This window comes from Schistocerca americana, chromosome 4, assembly GCF_021461395.2.
Source record: "Schistocerca americana isolate TAMUIC-IGC-003095 chromosome 4, iqSchAmer2.1, whole genome shotgun sequence".
Lineage (NCBI taxonomy): Eukaryota > Metazoa > Arthropoda > Insecta > Orthoptera > Acrididae > Schistocerca > Schistocerca americana.
The window spans coordinates 347,902,939-347,923,885 of record NC_060122.1 but is presented as its reverse complement, the minus strand read 5'-3'; the positions used below and the strand labels follow the sequence as shown (position 1 = coordinate 347,923,885).

Below are 20,947 nucleotides of genomic sequence, written 5' to 3'. Positions count from 1 at the left end.
GAGTTCCAACAATTGAAAAAAAATTGAGCTTACATCTTTGTGTCCTCTAATTGTTAGTCATTGTTGGCTTAGAAATTGCATGGTAGTAAAAATTGTCTCAAGAGCTAAACGGCCTTTCTTCATATCACTATCTAACTGTTCATTCAATTGGGAGACCACACTTTGGTTAGTGATAGAATTTAGTTTCAAAACACCTTCTTTATGTGTAAACGTATTTTCATAAAGACAGAATTTTTCCAAAGGCTTTTTTCAGTTAGAAAACCCTATGGAAGTAAATGCATCTTCTTTGTTAGAAGAAGATTGTAATAGTTTTTTAGCATCTGCCTCTTTGCAGGTTTTGCTAAAAACTTTTTCGGTAGATGTTTCATATTCTAGCCATGCGTATTTGATCAACCAAGACTTCTGAAATGATCTTCCCTTATCGGATCGTCCAGGTTTCGGCTGTGAACGGTTCTCGCCTGAAGACGACGAAGCAGTTGACGACTCAATAATTGTTGGAGTTTGACTTGCAGTATCATCAGCTTCCAAGTGCGCCTTTTTGCTAACAAATTTATCCATTGCAAACTTAATTCACAATACACTAAGAGACAAAAGTAAACAAATAAAATATAGTCATATAAAATAGTCCACTAGACACTGAAGTCGGAACACTAAACACGTTTGCAGCATGTACTGAATGAAACTATCCACACTGAATGACTGCGACAGTAGAGTGGGCCTTACATAGCCGAGGCGTCATAATGTCTCGAAGTGTCAAGGCGACGCGAGACGGAGGGTTCCAGGTGCTTCTACTCCAGTCCTTTCGATGTCGCCGCGGCCGCAGCGCTGGTTCGCCGGCGCCAGACTTTACCCGAAGGTTCGCGCACCGGGACAAATCCTGTGTGCCCCCAGCACCGTAACATTATCATGATTCACACCACTCATTTTCAGTTAACCTGCTTACTACTGTAATAATTATTTGTTTTAACTCGTTACTGAATGTATTTTAAAAGATATCTGTCGACAAACAAGGAAAATAAAAAATTCCATCATAGTTTTGTGATTTTTACACAGTATAATATAACTAATAATTTTCTTAAATTATTGGGGGTCCGTCTCCCAAACGAATTTTTGAGGGGGCTCGGGCCTCCTCAGGCCCCATGGAGTCGGCGCCTGTGCACAGATGTTTTCGTCTTCAATACAGCGTGTGACGTCAAAACGACGTCACGTGTGCATGAATTCTTGTGAAATGTAAACGTAAACAGCTGGCCGCCAAACATGTCAGAGATATAACTGTGTTTTGAGGTGTAAGGTACAAAGTGTCGGAAGTGTAGTTGACGTTTCTACTTACTAATCCGATAGCTTTAGGTATATTGTTTTATTAGTGAAACATGGGACTCTCGTCTATCATTTTGGCGCCTTTTAGGTGGTACAGAAGGAACGTCGTAGACAAAATACTAGAAGCGATCTATTCCAGGCTTCGAAATAAAATTGATAATACGTCAGAAGTCGTCCTCAAAGCCGGCGTAGGCGCAGCTGTATTATCAGTAATTATTTGGACATCAGTATTTTTATATGTAGCATTTTATTACACCTATATGCCGTCTATTAGTCACGCAAGACCGGTGCATTTTCAGTTTGAGTAAGTACACTTCACCGAATTGTTTTTTTCATGTGATCCGCCTGTAGCTAAGGTAGACACATCGTAGACTTAAAATCTTACATTTTGGGGTATCACTGTATAATGATAAATTCGACAGCATTAACCAGTCCTCAGTTTAGAAGAAAATTAACTTTTATAACAGTTTTACAATTTTTTTTTTAGTCCGTCCCCCCCCCCCCCCCCCTGCAAACAGTTAATTAAAACTCGCTAATTCTTTATAGTGGAAGGCACTGTAAACTGTTCATGTTAGCTGTATAGTCGTGTAGCGGATACGTAAAGAAAAAGAAGTTATGAAGATTAAAAAAAAATTGTAAAAATGTTTTTGTGTAAACTGGAAGAAAGCGACAAAAACTGGCCATATACATAAAGCTAGTGCATTTCTCGAAAGAGAATTGAAGAGGTCAAGAATTGTTGTACTTTATTCTACTAATTAATAAATAATTTAACAAGTGATAACAACTCACCGAACAGGTGAGGTGCTGAGTCATCAAAATGCTCATAAACAAAATACAGAATAAAGCTAGCTTTCAGATAAATCATTTTATAAAGCTACAGATTAAACATACACATACATCCTTATGCACAAAAAGCAACTGTATAGCTATGTTGTGCTGTCTGACTGTACTGTGTTGGCACTGCAGCTTGACTGGAAAGGAGGGGCGGGGAGGGGTTTTTGTGTCTGGTGGGGTCACAGAAGTCTGTCCTTTCAGAATGCCTTCCCATCAGCCCTATACCGAAGTCCAATCGCACTGAACTTGTCAAAGACTTAGTCTCTTTCTTCAGTGGAAACACTATTGTCTTCACTGGCAACATGAGCTATTCACGGACAATTCCCATTATCACCTTGCTTAAGGTGATGACTGTGTTCATGTGTGGAGACCCATGGTTAGCTGCACCTGTGAAATGTCCAGGATATCGACAGATTTCCAAGATTCTGTGATGTTGTGGGGAGGCTTCGGTGTTGGCAGCCATACAGATCTTGTCATTATCCCCCGTCGCCTTACTGCCAGACAGTGCATCGAACAGATCCTGTTTTCCCATGTGGTGGTCATCAATTTGTTCTAATGCCAGGGCCCATGCGGCAAGCATCAGCAGGGATGTTTTGCAAAGCCTAGATATTGAAGTAATTGAATGGCTGATGGTGAGTCCTGACCCAAACCTCATCATGTATACGTAGGACATGCTTGACAGATGTGTTCATGGTCATCCTGCTCCATCACAGATCCTCCAATAACTTTCATGGTCTCACATTGAAGAATAGATAGAGATACCAAAGGGTGTTAGGCAGTGATAAATGCTCACGGAGGGCAACCACCTCTACATCTACATCCATACTCCGCAAGCCACCTGACGGTGTGTGGCGGAGGGTACCTTGAGTACCTCTATCGGTTCTCCCTTCTGTTCCAGTCTCGTATTGTTCGTGGAAAGAAGGATTGTTGGTATGCTTCTGTGTGGGCTCTAATCTCTCTGATTTTATCCTCATGGTCTCTTCGCGACATATACATAGGAGGGAGCAATATACTGCTTGACTCATCGGTGAAGGTATGTTCTCAAAACTTGAACAAAAGCCCGTACCGAGCTACTGAGCGTCTCTCCTGCAGAGTCTTCCACTGGAGTTTATCTATCATCTCCGTAACGCTTTCGTGATTACCTAAATGATCCTGTGATGAAGCGCGCTGCTCCCGTTGGATCTTCTCTATCTCTTATATCAACCCTATCTGGTACAGATCTCATACTGCTGAGCAGTATTCAAGCAGTGGGCGAACAAGCGTACTGTAACCTACTTCCTTTGTTTTCGGATTGCATTTCCTTAGGATTCTTCCAATGAATCTCAGTCTGGCATCTGCTTTACTGACGATCAACTTTATATGATCATTCCATTTTAAATCACTCCTAATGCATACTCCCAGATAATTTATGGAATTAACTGCTTCCAGTTGCTGACCTGCTATTTTGTAGCTAAATGATAAGGGATCTATCTTTCTATGTATTCGCAGCACATTACACTTGTCTACATTGAGATTCAATTGCCATTCCCTGCACCATGCGTCAGTTCGCTGCAGATCCTCCTGCATTTCTGTACAATTTTCCATTGTTACACCTCTCGATACACCACAGCATCATCTGCAAAAAGCCTCAGTGAACTTCCGATGTCATCCACAAGGTCATTTATGTATATTGTGAATAGCAACGGTCCTATGACACTCCCCTGCGGCACACCTGAAATCACTCTTACTTCGGAAGACTTCTCTCCATTGAGAATGACATGCTGCATTCTGTTATCTAGGAACTCTTCAATTCAATCACACAATTGATCTGATAGTCCATATGCTCTTACTTTGTTCATTAAACGATTGTGGGGAACTGTATCGAACGCCTTGCGGAAGTCAAGAAACACAGTATCTACCTGTGAACCCGTGTGTATGGCCCTCTGAGTGTCGTGGACGAATAGTGCGAGCTGGGTTTCACACGACCGTCTTTTTCGAAACCCATGCTGATTCCTACAGAGTAGATTTCTAGTCTCCAGAAAAGTTGTTGAGGCTCTCAAATTCCAATGAAAAGCACTCAGTGTGACAGGATGAATTATTGTTTTTATTTTGTTTATGACACACTGTTGCACATTTCAGTTATTTTTATGTAAATGACTGAGTATGTAATGATGTTTTATTGTGTGGGTCTACTTAATTTGCGGAAGATAAAGTTATAATTTTGCTACATTCCCAGTCCTCTGTTGTTGCTCAAAGGAATGTGACAGATTCTCAAAGTCATGTTCCCTAATTATTGTGGGCAGTGGATCAGCAAAAATGCATAGACATGTATAAAACCTTATCTACAAACAAGTGAAAATTATGATTGAGACAAAGCATTAGTGTTATATCCTGCATAGTGATCCCATCCCAGAAGTCCAGCATAACTTCCCATCCTTAGCCAAATCCATAGGGCCATCCCAAAGACTCTCCTCTGAATCCCTCTACCTCCTGAACCTAGTGATCCCTTTCACACCCACCTTCTACATGCTTTCCAAAATTCATAAACCCAACAGTCCTGGACATTCCATTGTAGCTGGTTACTGTGTTCCACCAAAAGCATTCCTGCTGTTGTTGACCAAGACTGGTAATCAGTTTCCTGCTCCCTAACTTCTCATAAAGATGCAAACCATTTTCTTTGTTGACTGTCATCCATCCCCGTCCCTTTACTGCGTGGATTCCTACTCATAACTGTTGATGCCCTTTCCCTATACACCACCACCACCACCTGTGCCCATGGTCTTGCAATTATCAAACACTACCTCTCCCAGTGTCATTCAGACTCCATACCAACCAACTCATTCATTACTTAACATCCTTGCACATAGCTACTCCTCCTGAGAGTGGAAGATATATAAACAAATCTATGATATGGCCAGGGCACCAACATGGCTTGCTTCTTTGGCAACATATTTATATACTATGTAGAGGAAAACTTACTAGACACTCAGAATTTCAAACACCTTGTCTAGTTCAGGTTAGCTGATACCATTTCAGAATCTGGACTCCGGACAAAGACACACTGTCCTCATTCTCTCATGGCCTTCAACACTTTCTCTCACATCCACTTCACTTGGTTCTCCCCAGCCCAACATGCCACCTACCTATATGTTGATGTCCAATTGTCCGTTGTCCACATAGCTCAGTAATCCATCAACAGTACATGTCTTTTGGTGGCTGTCATCATGCCCACAACAAAAAAATCACTTCTATATACTCTGGCCACCCACTGATGGTGCATCTGCAGTGACAAGAAATCCTTTTCCCAGTATGCAGAAGGGTCATTCCATGGTAACTCACATTACAAAGTGATGTTTATATTATAACTTTTGGACAATTAATGGAAGGAAATGTTTCTATTAAATATTTTTTATACCTCAAAACATACTTTATGCAGAATGCTCTATAAACCTATAATCATAATAATTGTTACATTACTATAATTATAAAACCAAATCTTATAATTATAGTTGGTAACTCACTTTACATTTCCAAGAAATGGCTTTTGCATACGATAAAGAAAATACAATAGTCTGCTGTGTTTTATGTGAACATTTCTTGTAAGTTTTACACACAATACCAGAAGATCTTATAAGTATTTTAACAAAGTCCCAAACATTTAATCTCCAATAAAATAAATATTAAAACATTGTGAACAAGTAACTCACATTACATTGTCACAGATCACAGTCAGACTTGAAATAACCATGGGAATTTACAGCACTTGGAGGGTTCACTTTTCTGACAAGCTTGTCTTTAGTGTAGTATTTCTCTTCTTTAATTTCAGGCCACTTCCAAAACTTCCCACCTTTCATCTTAACAATCAACCTTAAACTCACCATTTTAAATTTTAGTAACATTACCAGGTAAATATGAATTTTCATATTTTACCACCACCCAGTCATCTACTTGTATACCTAGTGATTTTTCTGTTCTGTTAGTGTTTTCCTCTGCAGCTGATGAAGTGGTGTCTCCTACAACTTCATTATTGTAGACTTCCAAATGATAAATTTTAGAAATGTTCAAGAAAGGCTTGCAGTTCTCGATTAAGGCTGAGAGATGTAATTTTTTGCTTCTTTGGCTAAAGTCTTCTTCACCCATAAGAACTGTTGTCACATTAGAAGAAGAATTCAATAATGCTTTTACAAAATCTGTTGCATTGTTTGCAATACATTTCCTGCTTTTCACACGAGACCAGACTTGGCATTTGACAGCCCCACCAATTCCACGCACTGGCCCCTTCCCATGAGAAGTTGCAAAGTACTTCCATGTAATTCTTTTGGCATGACTCTTACTTAGAATTTTTATAGCCTCTGCAATATATCTGTTTTTAAACTAGGAAGCAGGACCGTCTGACCAGATTGAAACTTCTCTAATATTTTTTGGTAGGTCTTCAAGAAGTCTGTCAACATTGGGAATGACAGTGTTTTTTGTGTCGTCCAGATTATCAGATACCAACATGTAGGGGTGAGAAGTACATGAATGCCAAATCATGGTAGTAAAAATACTAATTTAATTCTGCTGCCAATGTGCACTTTGAATTTCATCTTGACTTACACATGTAAAATTTTCAGAAAAATCGATTTGCATCATGGTAGTTAGCATCGCAGAAAGCAGCGATACCTTATCACTCTGATAGTTCTTTTATTGTTCTCTCTTAAGGTAGCAGTGCTCTAAAAATTTAGGTCCCATGGTAAGAATGTGATCAATAAGATTCTGTAATATACCTTTTTCCTCTACATTCAAAATTCTTCCATCACTCTCCTACCACACATACCATTTCGCACCATACTCTTGTACACCAGTACATAAACCAAGAAGTTTAACCGCCAATAAATCTTTACATTTCATGCAATTTTCCAACCAACAATTGGCTGTAGGCTCTGCACATAGAAAAAATTCTGGCCAGTTACTGGTGTACATAGGTATTTACAGTCACAATGTCTTTGTATCGAGGGGCCTGTCTGCTAATGTCATCCCTTTCATAGAATTTGCTCACTGCACTTATTATTTCATCACTTATTTTTTGTTTAGAGATTCTTTCTACTTCTAAAGGTTCAACAAATATATGATACAACCTTCTAATAACATATTTTTGTTTTCTGGGTGATGTTGGAAGTACACGTTTCACTTTTGATATGGCTTTTCCCAGTGGAGAGGCAGAACTACTTGGTGTAGCTGAAGATGCTTTCTTTAGCTGCTTCCTGTACTTGGCAACTCTTTCTCTAACATTCCGTTTCCTGTCTGCAGCAATCCTTTCTTGTTCTCTTTTACTCAAACATTTTTCCTGTTCCTGCTTCTTTTTCGTGAATTTTTTCATAGTTCCCTTGTGTTTGATTTTATACTCTTCATATCTGCCTTCATCCTTCAATTTCTGCCATCTCATCTTTTCAGCTGCACTTTAAGGCATTCTGCAAAAATTGCAAATTGTTGTAAAGTAGAAATAGCTATTCCCTATGGGATTTTATGCGTCATATGGAGATAAATATACATTAAATATGTTGAAATATATTGTTGGTTGTGTTGTATGTAATTCAGAACGAATTTGACTCCTTAAAATTATAACTAATCCTACAAAAATTATGGTAACTCACGTTACATAATGAAAGGTAACTCACGTTACGTGAATTAAATATCTTATACCAAGAGAAGGCTTCCGGGAGGCAATTTATTTGAGATACTAAATTATCAGGTACACTTATGTGAAGGACAGCATGGCATATAAGTTTCTATACTTTAATGTATTTTGTGAAAATCTTAAATTGGCATTTGGTAACTCATGTTACACATTTTGGGTTAGGTTATATGAATGTTTTTGTATTTATCATCCTTAAATTGTTTGCTTCTAAAAATATACCAAAAAGAAGAAGAAGTTATGGACTTTCAAGTGATGTATAAACCATAAAGAATTATTATAAATTTCCTGATTTTTTTTTTTTTTTTAACCTTGAAATTGATCAAATCTCCTGCATGAACAAACTCAACAATATAGTCTTCAAAACAATGGCTCCCACAAGTAAATGATAGGTTTTGGAGGGAAAAATCAGTCTTGCCAACAAAATTAAATGCCCAACCTACATATGTAACAGGGGAAAATATTCCCACAGAAAAATTAATTTTTTGATAATGATTCCTCATTTACATGGAATGACCCAGAAGGACTTACGAAAGGCCTTCACAGACAGGCACTTTTTCCTGAACCACAAACATTGTCTGCACGATATCCTCACATGCCACTAATCCTCTGACCAACCCCAAGAACCAGTTGCAAAGGAGCATCGTCATCATTGCCCAGTATCATCGCACACTGACATAACTGAACCATATCCTTCACCAGGTCTTCGATGGTTTATTGTTGTGCTCCCACACCTCCCAAAACGGTAAACCATCACCAAACCCAATCTATGGAATATTACTCCATTGTTATGCCACTTCCATTTCAAACCAGTTGTCAAAAGGTCATACTTCTGTGGAAGACACAAGTGAAAGACTTGTCCAACGCAAACACCCAGCACATCATACTACTCCCTTCCCATCATGGGCTTATCCTATTGTATCAGTGCAGGGACATCCATAAGAGCAGCGTTTCATATACCAGCTCCATTGTAATTCCTGCACTGCATTTTATGCGAATGTGGTCACCAACTTGCTATTCACCTGAATGAATAGCCACCACCTAACTATGGCCAAGAGCAAAGATGAACACTCCGTTGCTGAACAGATTGCTGAGCAGAACACGCTTTATTTAAATGAGTGCTTCACAGCTAGTGCCATTTGGATCCTTCTCCCCAACACCAGCTGAATTATGTAGATGAGAGTTGTTCTTGCAAAATGTCCTTCAACCCTGTGATCTACATTGCCTCAATTCACACTGGGGTCCCACGTCCAACATCACTACCTATTACATATAACCTAAATTTTGTTACTCACTTTGTGAGGATGAAGTATCTTGTCACCATGGCAGCAATAGCATCAGATGCCGATGCTCACCACAGTATTTAGTATTTAGAAAGGTGGCAGAATGGTTGAGAAATGGGTCTACATTCTGAACAGAAATAGTTCAGATTCCTATCTTGCTATCCAGATTTAAGTTTTCTGTGGTTTCTCTAACTTTTGTACGATAAAACACAGGGGTGTTCCTTTGAAAAGAACACAGCCTATTTACTTCTCCACCCTTCTGCAATGTTAGTTTGTGCTTAGTCTCTTATTACCTCTGTTACCATGTGCCACAGTCAGACCATTGAAAGCCCTATGTTGTCAGAAAACCTGTGACGTGTGAATTCTGAACACTATGTAGAACATGGATTACATGATTGTCAAGAGGTCATTCTATGACATGTATCCCTTGGCATGTTCCTTGGACCTATAGACCTTTGGTGGGCTGAGGTGATCAGTGGTTTTTAGGCAAGTAACGTCTTTCATGTTTGAAGATATAAATTGGATGGATGAAAACCTACTTACCAGGTGGCTGTAGGAGAACACACTAAAGATATGGAAATGTGCAAGCTGTCACAGCCAGTGGCCTCTTCTTATGGCAGAAGGGTTGAGGGGAAAGGAACAGGGATGAATGAAAGGAATGGGTGACTTGTAGGAAATGGGGAGAGTTACAGAAAAGTCATCCAGAACCCCAGGGTAGGGGAGACTTACTGGACGGGGTGCGAAGGGAAGACTGATTTTTGGGTCATGCACCAGCCAAAATTTGAAAGTTTGTGAACATAGAGGTGAAAGATAGGGGTAATAAGCAAGACAGAGGTTACTGAATAAAACTTTGTGCAAGTGTTAACAAGAGTGGAAAGCTAAGTGAATTGTATATGGTAGACAGGTGAGGGTGCATGGACAAATAGACAGTTGTAAAATAATGGAAACAGAAAAATAAAGTGAGTGAAGAAAAATAATAGTTACTGAAAATAAATGGTGAGGCCACAGAAATTTACGTAAACTTAGGCCATGTGGGTGGTTAAAACCAAGTACATGTTGTAACACCAGTTCCCACCTGCAGTGTTCTGAGAAACTGGTATCCGTGTAGAGTATCAAGATGGCCCATATGATGAAACAGACACCATGGTCATGATTGTCATGCTGTAGAGTATGCTTTACAACAGGATATTGTGTGTTGCCAGTATAAACCTTCTCTCTATGTCCATTCATTTTAACTGATAAACTGGTGGCAATCATGCCAATGTAAAAGGTTGAACAGTGTTTATGTAACAACTGGTACATGGCATGTGGCAGTTACAGATTGCTCTCTCTTTCACAGTATATGTTTTGCCAGTTACAGAGCTGGTATAGGTAGTTCTAGGAGGATGCACTGGCCAAATCTTATAGCGAAGAAGGTCATAGGGGGGAGATCCAGATAGCAGTACATGATCTTTCTCATCTCAGCCTTCTCTACACTTAATACCCCACCACTGTAGTTCAAAAGGAGATTTTCCTGACCATCACATCCAGTTCTGATACTGCTGATCCCTCCAAAAAACAACAACATAGGAGTACACCTCTTGTCACTCAGTGCTGTCCTACTGTCGAATGTATTAACCAGCTATTTCAACAAGGCTATGACTTCCTAAAATCATGCCCTGTAATGAGATCCATTGTGTATGATATTTTGCCCATCACAAATAGAATAGCTTTTTGCCATCCCCCACCCCCCACCCTGCCCCTCTCATGCCCCTCTGAACCTTTACAGTATCTTGGCCAGAACGTATGCTCCTTTGGCACTCATTCCCCTCCACTATGGATCTTACCCCTATGTCCATCCCAGCTGTAATACTTGGCCAGTGCACCCTCCTAGCATCATCCATATCAGCCCTGCAGCTGACAAAACATATAAACTGTTAAAGGGAGACCCACCTATGAATGATGAATGGGGATGGAAATAGGGTATAGGCTCTATACTGGCAACACACAATATTCTCTTGCAGAGCATGCTCTACATTAATTTCTGTTGCCTCAGTTTTGTTTTCAGTAACTCCACCTTATCTTTGCTCCCTTTTATTTTTCTATATCTTTTATTTTCTGACTGTATTTTTCTGTGCCTCCCCCCCCCCCCCCCCCCCCCACCTCTCTACCGTGCATAATGCACCTAGTTTTCCATTCTTATTGACTCTTGTACTATGTTTTTAAAGTAATCTCTGTCTTGCTTATTATGCTATCTTCCACCTGCAGGATTTTGGGTTTCCAAATCTCATCTGGTGGTACAGGTACCAACAATCAGTCTTTTCTTCTCATCTCATCCAGTAAGTCTCCCACAAATTGGGGCTCTCGGTGACTTTTCCATAACTCTCCCCCATTTCCTAAACCTTGTCAGTCCTTTTGTTTCATATCTCTTCCTTTCCCTTCCATCCTTTTACCAGCAGAAGATGACACTGGCTCTGAAAGCTTGCATATTTCCTTATCTTTTATATGTGCTGCCACTTGGGGGGTCGACAGAATCGTCCGATCCCACGTGCCGACTTTGACCCGTGATGTAAGGGTGTTGTCGTGTGTGACGTCATGACGGCGCGGAGTTTGGTTTGTGAGTGTGGCGTGTTTGTAGATGTCGTTGTGTTGTGGTTTGTTGTGCTCTCTGGTGGTATGTTCAGGGTTTTCGTTTGTGTGGTGTAATGGGCTCAGTTTGCTTTTGCTCATTATCTAGAATTGTTCGAGTGTCGGCTGTGTTTGTAGTGGAATTCGTTTCAGTGAGTTAACAATTTTGTGTGAAGGTTAATTTAGTGTTGTTCATTGTACATCATGTGGTAATTTTAGTAAAATTAATTGGTTGTTGGTTTTGTTCAGGAATGGATATGACGGATAAAATTAACAGTGCGCAAGTCAAGGGAAGTGTTCGATCCCAATGTGTGGATGTGTATGTTGATATTGGTATCGGGAGATGTCATTGAGCTATATAGGCCAAGGGAAGTGTTTGATCCTAATTTATGGGATCGGGAGCTGCTGTTGAGCTATGTAGGTCAAGGGAAGTGTCCGATTCCAGATGATATTTTCTTTAGTGGTGTTTTGGGGAGTTTTGTTATGTCGGTTTTTCTCGTCGTTTTGTGTGGTTTTGTGTGGTGGTGGGTGTCTAAATTTGTTTATATTTAAAAACAAGGATGATGTAACTTACCAAACGAAAGCGTTGGTATGCTGATAGACACACAAACAAACACAAACACACACACAAAATTCGAGCTTTCGCAACCTAAGGTTGCTTCATCAGGAAAGAGGGAAGGAGAGGGAAAGACGAAAGGATGTGGGTTTTAAGGGAGATGGTAAGGAGTCATTCCAATCCCGGGAGTGGAAAGACTTACCTTAGGGGGAGAAAAAGACAGGTATACACTCCACGCTTGTCCCGTTAGTGTCATTAGGCTTGTTGTGGAGAGTGTGTGTGTGTGTTTTTCGATGTATTTTCGTCCTCATAATGTGTACGTACCAACTTTAATGCGCCATATTGGAGTCGTGGTTTATGGTCGTTTCGGCCATATTTGTGACGTCATGGGTCAAAGCAGACGGGCAGGATCGGACGCTTCTGTATTTCCCACTTGGGGAATAGACTTCTTATCTATCTAATTATATTATATTTTCAGACATTTGTTTTCAATGGTATTTTTCACTTTTGGATACACTTATTAGGTAGAGCAGTGCCTTAGATGAAGCTGCTGAGATTGTGAACATAGAATGTTGGTAAATTACTGGTCAGATAAGCAGCAGTATTTAATGCTAGTGATTGAATAATAGTAAATGAGATCTGTTGTAAAACACGACATTTGGCTGTATGCTACTTTAACCGAAAATAAATAAAGCTGCTTGTATTACTAACGATAAGAAACTGTTTGCTCTCATTCATCTGCACACAACTGTGTTTTGATCTTGAACTGTGTCCTTAAACTGAGGCAAGTTTAATTGAAATCAGTCATCTCAGTGACACTTACATATAAGGCTACACTGCAAATGAATATTCACATAAAAGACTTCATAACACTTACAATTATATTAAATATAATATAGTTCTCTTGTTCAGGATATCTTTTCTTCAGTTTCCAGCTAACCTTTCTATCCTCTCTACTTCTGACAGCATGAGTTATTTTGATGGTCATATAACAAAATGGCCATTACATTTAGTGTCTCATTCTTTAATGTAATTTCCTCATGATGACTTGACTTAATTCGATTATATCCGATTACCTTGATTTAATTTTACTGCTGTTCATCTCGTATCCTCTTTTGGGGACACCAACCATCATATTCAACTGTTCTCTGAAGTCCTTTGCTGTCTCTGACAGAATTTTAGTATCATCAGTAACCTGGAAGTTTTTATTCTTTCTCACTGAACTTTAATTCTCTTTCCAAATTTCTCCATAGTTTCCTTTACTGTGTGCTTAATGCACAGATTGAATGACATGAGTGGTATCCTATAATCATGCCTCACTACCTTCTCAATGACTACCAATTAGTGCATCCCTTTCATGCCCTTAAACTGTCATGATAACAGTGTGACTTCTGTACAGGTTATAGATTTATTCTCACTTCCTGTACGTTATCCCTGATAACTCTTGAATTCCAGAGTGTATTCCAGTTAACGTTGGAAAAAGCTTCTTGTAAAAGTACAGATGCTGTACTTGCAGCTCTGCCTTTCTTCAGACTAATTTCTAAATTAAGTTTTGCACATACAGTGTGAGATTAGTAGTCTGTGTACTTAGTTTGATGTTGTTTAAGTATTGACTGACCATCTGACCTTTGTGAGGCAACTGTAAAATTACTGAGAAACAGAATGACTGACCACTACTTAGCTTGAGTAGTCTTAATTCTAGTACTACAGATACACATGTAAGCATAAAAAACAATTCCTGTGTTTTCAAAATATTAGTTCCTTCATCAGAGAGGAAAGAGTTATAGCTTCGGAAAATTAAAAAGATGTGGCAGGTCGCTCAGAGCCTAGGATGAGAGGGACCCGCCTGTTGCAAATATAAAAGGAAACATGCAACAATGATGAAGGGGAAGGCATCAAGGTAACTGTTTTGTGCCCTCACTAATCACAAAGCAGGGAATGCAACCTTAAATTTTAGTAGGGACATAGAGGACAAAATTGAGTCACTGGATGTAGCAGTGTATGAAATTTCACAACAGATCAATAAGATTGACATACAGTGTGTGTGGGGAGGAGAGCACTCTAAAAAATAAATGTTTCCACTGTATTCTTTGAACTGTTAATATTCAGTTCTTTTTGTTTTAGTTAAGTATATGCTCATCTTGAAAGATGATATTGTAGTCTGGGGACTGCCTAATTGCCAAATATACCCTACACAGAAGGAGAACATGATACCAATAACCAATTATGTACACACTCCTTTGTGCATCAGAGGTTGAAGGTCTTGCTATTGAAACAAGGTACACATTAAATGGTTGCTATTATGACAATTTGTACAGTTTAACTATAGTTACAGACAAGGATAATGGCAATTTATCAAACCATATACCTAATTTCTTGTTGCTTGAGCCATTTCGGAAAGAACAGACACCATTTCCATATAAGTATATAGTTCTGGCAATACCGGCCATGACCTTCCTCTTCTGTATTATCCGAACTCTTACGGGACTTGGTAAGAATGTCTTCCACGAGTAATGAGTGTACTGGGTAGGGACACTATGAATAAGGTGAGACTGTGGGTCTCGTGGGAGGCGTGCACAAGATAGTCCCAGCAGTTGCACTATCCTCTGTGCCCCTGGTGGATCAGGTGGATAGAGCATCTGCCATGTAAGCAGGAGATCCCGGGTTCGAGTCCCGGTTGGGGCGCACATTTTCTTCTGTTCCTGTTAATATATATCAACGCCCGTCAGCAGCCGAAGGTATTAATATACAGGGTGATTCAAAAAGAATACCACAACTTTAGGAATTTAAAACTCTGCACGACAAAAGGCAGAGCTAAGCACTATCTGTCGGCGAATTAAGAGAGCTATAAAGTTTCATTTAGTTGTACATTTGTTCGCTTGAGGCGCTGTTGACTAGGCGTCAGCGTCAGTTGATGCTAAGATGGCGACCGCTCAACAGAAAGCTTTTTGTGTTATTGAGTACGGCAGAAGTGAATCGACGACAGTTGTTCAGCGTGCATTTCGAACGAAGTATGGTGTTAAACCTCGTGATAGGTGGTGTATTAAATGTTGGTATAAACAGTTTACAGAGAATGGGTGTTTGTGCAAAGGGAAAAGTTCTGGATGGCCGAGAACAAGTGATGAAAATGTAGCACGCATCCAGCAAGCATATGTTCGCAGCCCAGGAAAATCAACTCGCAGAGCTAGCAGAGAGCTGCAAATTCCACAATCAATTATTTATTGGCACTTATCTGTCCGTAACTACCTGAACGTCAAGTACCCGAGGGGATGGATCGGCCGCCAGGCAGCCCGTGACAGAGCACTTCATCACTGGCCTCCAAGAAGCCCTGATCTTACCCCCTGCGATTTTTTCTTATGGGGGTATGTTAAGGATATGGTGTTTCGGCCACCTCTCCCAGCCGCCATTGATGATTTGAAACGAGAAATAACAGCAGCTATCCAAACTGTTACGCCTGATATGCTACAGAGAGTGTGGAACGAGTTGGAGTATCAGGTTGATATTGCTCGTGTGTCTGGAGGGGGCCATATTGAACATCTCTGAACCTGTTTTTGAGTGAAAAAAAAACCTTTGTAAATACTCTTTGTAATGATGTATAACAGAAGGTTATATTATGTTTCTTTCATTAAATACCCATTTTTAAAGTTGTGGTATTCTTTTTGAATCACCCTGTATAATTATAATTTCGTTCTAGTCGGCTTCAGGTCATCAATAACAGACACCATATCCATATAAGTATATAAAAAATGTCTTCTGCTCTGGGTGACACTGCTGAGTTTGTGGTGCGTGATCATCAGAGGTATGTTGTTGGGCCAACCTGTGCTGTATTGGGTAGTTGACTGACGAGCAGCTGTTACACACAAGAGGTAGTCATAAATTAGAGCCTCATAATTTTGTCTTGCAGTTCACAAGAAAACAAAGTGTACACACAACTTTTGTAAGTATTGTTTCGCTTTTCAGTGTAATTTCTCTGAACAAAATGGTGCAGGGGTGAAGATACGGGACCAGCACTAGAGAGGATAGCAGTTCAGATCTCCTTCTGGGCATCCAGATGTATGTTTTCCGTGGATTCCCTCTAGAGATCAATTAAGGCAAATATAATGATAGTGTCTTTGAAAAGGACCTGATTTCCTTCCAGAGTCAGAGCCGATTTTCCATCTCTAATGGCCATCTCATTGATAGGATGTTAATCCTTAATGTCCTTTCATTTTTCAAAATGATTTCCAGCCTTTTGGCAATCCATCAGTGAGGTCAAGTATTACCAACTATATTTGTTCCTCGGTCATAAGCACAGATATTTTTATGAAATCTTCAAAGTGAAAACCATGAATGATGAACTACTTTTAGTTTTGCAGTTGGATGGTAGTCTGTCTCATAGCACAAGATTCAGGCTGTATTGTAGATGAGGCAAGATTTCCCATCCAAGTATTGCAGTATGAACAGTGGTTTGCCATCTCAAATAAAGTCTTGCCTTTGTGTGCAAAACTTCCTGAGTTTTTAGTGAGCAAACTCGTGAAGCTTTCTTTAGTGTGGTAAAATACTGCACTTAAAAACACTACGATCTCTCACTCCTGTGATCCCCAAAGACCATTATCATTATATTTGTAGCATATTAAGTAGTTTTCAACTTCACTTTCCTCAGAAGTGTTGCCACTTTGATTAACAGTCTGTCACAGTATTTGCTAAAAATTCTACGTCATCCATTTTGAAGGAGGGTAATAAGTTTGTAGCTACTGTATTCTTTGCCTCATTATTAGGATGAATCAACATCCTCGGTACCAGTATGTGCAAAACATTGTATGTATAACCAAAGTTATCAGTAACAGTAAACACACTTCATTTAGTAATGGGAAAACTGTATCACACTACTTCTGTTTTTACCTGATTGTTAGAAGGGAAATAATTGTTATGCTGTGTATTTGGTGAACAATCACTGACTGTGGCAGGTCAACCACACTGGTTTTGATCTGCCAGCAGCATTTTGTTCACCCAGCAACTTAAATAGGGTGACCAACTCAGCACTCAACTTTGCTGTTATCCACTGTAGCATTCCTAATACCATTCATGTCATGGTTACAAATCAAAATTTAACCTTCAGCATTCAGGGATTCTATCACAGCTTCTTGTCTAATATTCAAATGACTATCATTGTTTCCTGTCTCGTTGCAAAGTTATCACATGTTAACTGAGCCTGCCAAAATTAAAAAAAAAAAAAAAAAAAAAAAAATAGCATAGGTGAACATTATAACTTTTTCCCCCGAAGTGAACTTCTATCTTTACTTTATACCAGTTCCTCATACATGTCACAAAAGTCAATGCTCTCTTTTATTGTCCTCTATTCCTTGGAGTTTCTTGTTTATCATTTCCCTGTACTGAAGCCAACTTTTATATATTTCAGCCATTTGTGAAATTTAGACAGATGCTATATGATCAACCATTTAGCTTTGTACTGTTATGCCATATGCTGAACAGTTGTGTCCATCACACAGCCACATGGCTGCATTGAAAATGATTAAAACAGAAATGATCTGGTATGACAAAGTGCATCACTCACCAATTCCACAATCCGTCTCAGTGGCCAGGATCTCTAACTCACACTTGTGCGGTGACGCTCGACCTGGGTGTAAGCCAGTTCAAATCCTGTTGGTGGAAAAAATTTTCACTGCCAGTATTTGGTTGGCAAAGTGAGGAGATGTGGTGGCATAAAGTTCATGATCACCAGACCTTGTGCCAATGCCCTGGTTTGAGTAGCCCTCTCCGCAGTGTCTCATGAAGTGAGGGCATGTGACACAGTTGGTGTACACACTTAGTCCATTCTCACTTAGATGGCAATGTTGTGGAGGATGTTAGCAAGACAGAGGCTCTACCACCCATAACAAACAATAAACTGATTGACAATTTTTGCTGAACTGGTGTGGTAGAGAGGATCGTCAATGGTCCAGCAGCTAAGTCCAGTAATTCTAGAGCAGATTATTAGTTGCCCTCAAATTATGCTATTTAATATATAAGAAAACAAATTATCATACCGATGGTTAAAATAATTAGTCATGTCTTAAGTGAAGGCACTTATTCAGAATGTTCAAAAATACTGCTAGACAGACCAGTTCATAAGAAAGAAGTCATAGCGTCTACAGATACATATTGACCTATATCACTGATTGATACCTATAAGATAAAAAAAATAATAGAACACTGCATACATAAACACACAATCCAATATTTTGAATCTAATGATAACTTAACCTATTCACAATATGGGTTCAGGTTCAGCGTTTCGACAACAAAATAGTTAAGAGCATGATAGATTAGATTAGATTTAGTTTTCATTCCATAGACCCAAAAAATGAGATGATTCTCATGGCTGCGGAGCATGTCAGAAGGTATAACATAAAACATTTGAATATAATACTTACTTCCCTGCTCATTTGTCAGGAGGTTGTCAAAATAGGTGAATACATTACAGAAAACTGAAACTGCTAATATTTACAGAACTAGTACACTGTCAGAATGAAACATTGTTATGCACTCTTAATAAATTTATCATACACAAAACACCTAATCTTGACTGTAGTGACCAAGTGCTGTCAAAACTGAAGTCCAACAGACATTTCTACTTGAGCTGATCTAAGAGTCCCTGTTAAGATATTCATCTATATAGTAGAAGGAGTTACCTATCGAACAGTCTTTTGAACTCTCTTTAAACCATGCTTTATCTGAAACCAAGTTTTTAATGGTTGCTGGTAATTTATTGAAAATGTGGTTTCCTGAACATTGGACCCCTTTTTGGATCAGGGTAAGTGATTTTAGGTCTTTATGTAGCTTGTTCTTATTCCTAATATTGATACTATGTATTGAGCTATTGGTTGGAAATAGAGATATATTACTTGCAACAAATTTCATTAAGGAATAAATATACTGAGAAGCAGTGGTTAGAATACAAAGTTCCATGAACAGGTTTCTACATGATGTTCTTGGATTTGCGCTACAAATGATTCTTATCATATGCTTGTGCATCCTAAAAACTTTTGTTTGGTTTGATGAGTTACCCCAGAATATGATCCCGTATGACATAATAGAATGAAGGCAAGCAAATTATGCAAGTTTTCTCTATTTATATTGTCCGCAGCTCATGGTCTCATGGTCGCATTCTCGCTTCCCGAGCACGGGGTCCCGGCTTTGATTCCTGGCGGGGTCAGGGATTTTCACCTGCTTCAAGATGACTGGGTGTTTGTGTTGTCCTCATCATTTCATTATAATTCGTGAAAGTGGCGAGGCTGGACTGAGCAAAGGTTGGGTATTTGTACAGGTGTTGATAACCCCGCAGTTGAGCGACCCACAAACCAATCATCATCATCACGATCATCATCTATTTATATCTCCTATGTGTGACATCGTTCTCACTGCAAATACAGACTTGTTTAGGCACTTAAGCAATTCTGTGGTATGCCCTTCCCAACTGAATTTATTATCGAGTTGTAATGCCTGGTATTTAACACTGTCCACCTCTTTGATTTGCATGTTTTGATGTGTTATACACATGCTGGAAGGAAATCTCTTACAGGTTTTGAACTGCATATAATGGTTCTTTTCAAAGTTTAATGACAGTGAATTAGCTTTCAAATTATTTATTAATGTCAGTGAAAATTTGATTAGCTGATATTTCAAAATCTGTACTTGTCTTGCTATGTATTACAATGTTTGTATCATCTGCAAACAAAACAAACTTAGCATCTGGCAGTGTAACAGATGAGAGGTGATTAATGTACACAAGAAAAAACAATGGGCTCAAGATGGAACCTTGAGGAACACCACATGTAAATAACTCCCAATCAGATGAAACTGACTGCTTACTGTACAGGTATTCCGCAACAACACCCTTTGTTTTGTGTTAGTTAGATAAGACTTAAACCATTTCGCAGCAGTGCCGGCGACACCATAATATTCTAAATTACTTAAGAGAATGCCTTGTTTCACACAGTCAAAGGCTTTTGACAAGTCACAGTAGCCTCCAATTTATTATCGAATGAATTAAGTACATTCTCACCGTAAGTGTAAATAGCTTTCTCTGTATAAGAACCCTTAAGGAATCCAAACGGTGACTTGGTCAATATGTTATTTGCAGTCAGATGCTTCATGAGATGTTTGAACACAACCTTTTCAAATATTTTTGAGAAAGCTGGCAAAAGTAAAATTTATTGATAGTTTGATGATATCTCTTTATCCCCCCATTTTGTATAGAGGCTTAACTTCAGCATATTTTAGCCAGTCTGGAAATAGTCTGCTGATAAGAGATTGATTACACAAATAGCTTAGGTAGAATTCAACTTGCATGAGCAGTCTTTGATTAACTTTGTTGATACATTATCACACCCACTAGAATACTTGATTTTAAGGGTTTTGTGATGGATGCTACCCCTTTGGGAGACACTAGTGTCATTTCCATTTTACAGAAGTTATTTTTAAAGTCTGGTATCAGATACTCCATTGCACTGTTCACCGAACCTGATATCCGCAAGCTGTCAGTAACAGAAATGAGGCACTTATTTAAGAGGTTTGCAGCACTACATGCACTTACTATCAAAGCCTCATTTATATTTAGAGCTGTCTGTTCCTCTAGTGTTTTGGCCCCACCTCTATCTGTCTTCACTATATCCCACACAGTTTTTATTTTGTTGCCCGATGTAATTATCTTATTCT

General features: G+C 39.2%; 1 protein-coding gene across 1 annotated transcript in view; it reads left to right on the top strand.

Moving 5' to 3' along the window:
• The first annotated feature begins 1,229 nt into the window (after nucleotides 1-1,229).
• LOC124612677 (seipin) overlaps nucleotides 1,230-20,947 on the top strand; it is a 44,496-nt gene continuing 24,778 nt past the window's right edge. The window contains exon 1 of the mRNA XM_047141002.1: nucleotides 1,230-1,621. Coding sequence (XP_046996958.1) covers nucleotides 1,371-1,621 — 251 coding nt within the window. The 5' untranslated portion in view covers nucleotides 1,230-1,370. The remainder of the gene's footprint in view (nucleotides 1,622-20,947) is intronic.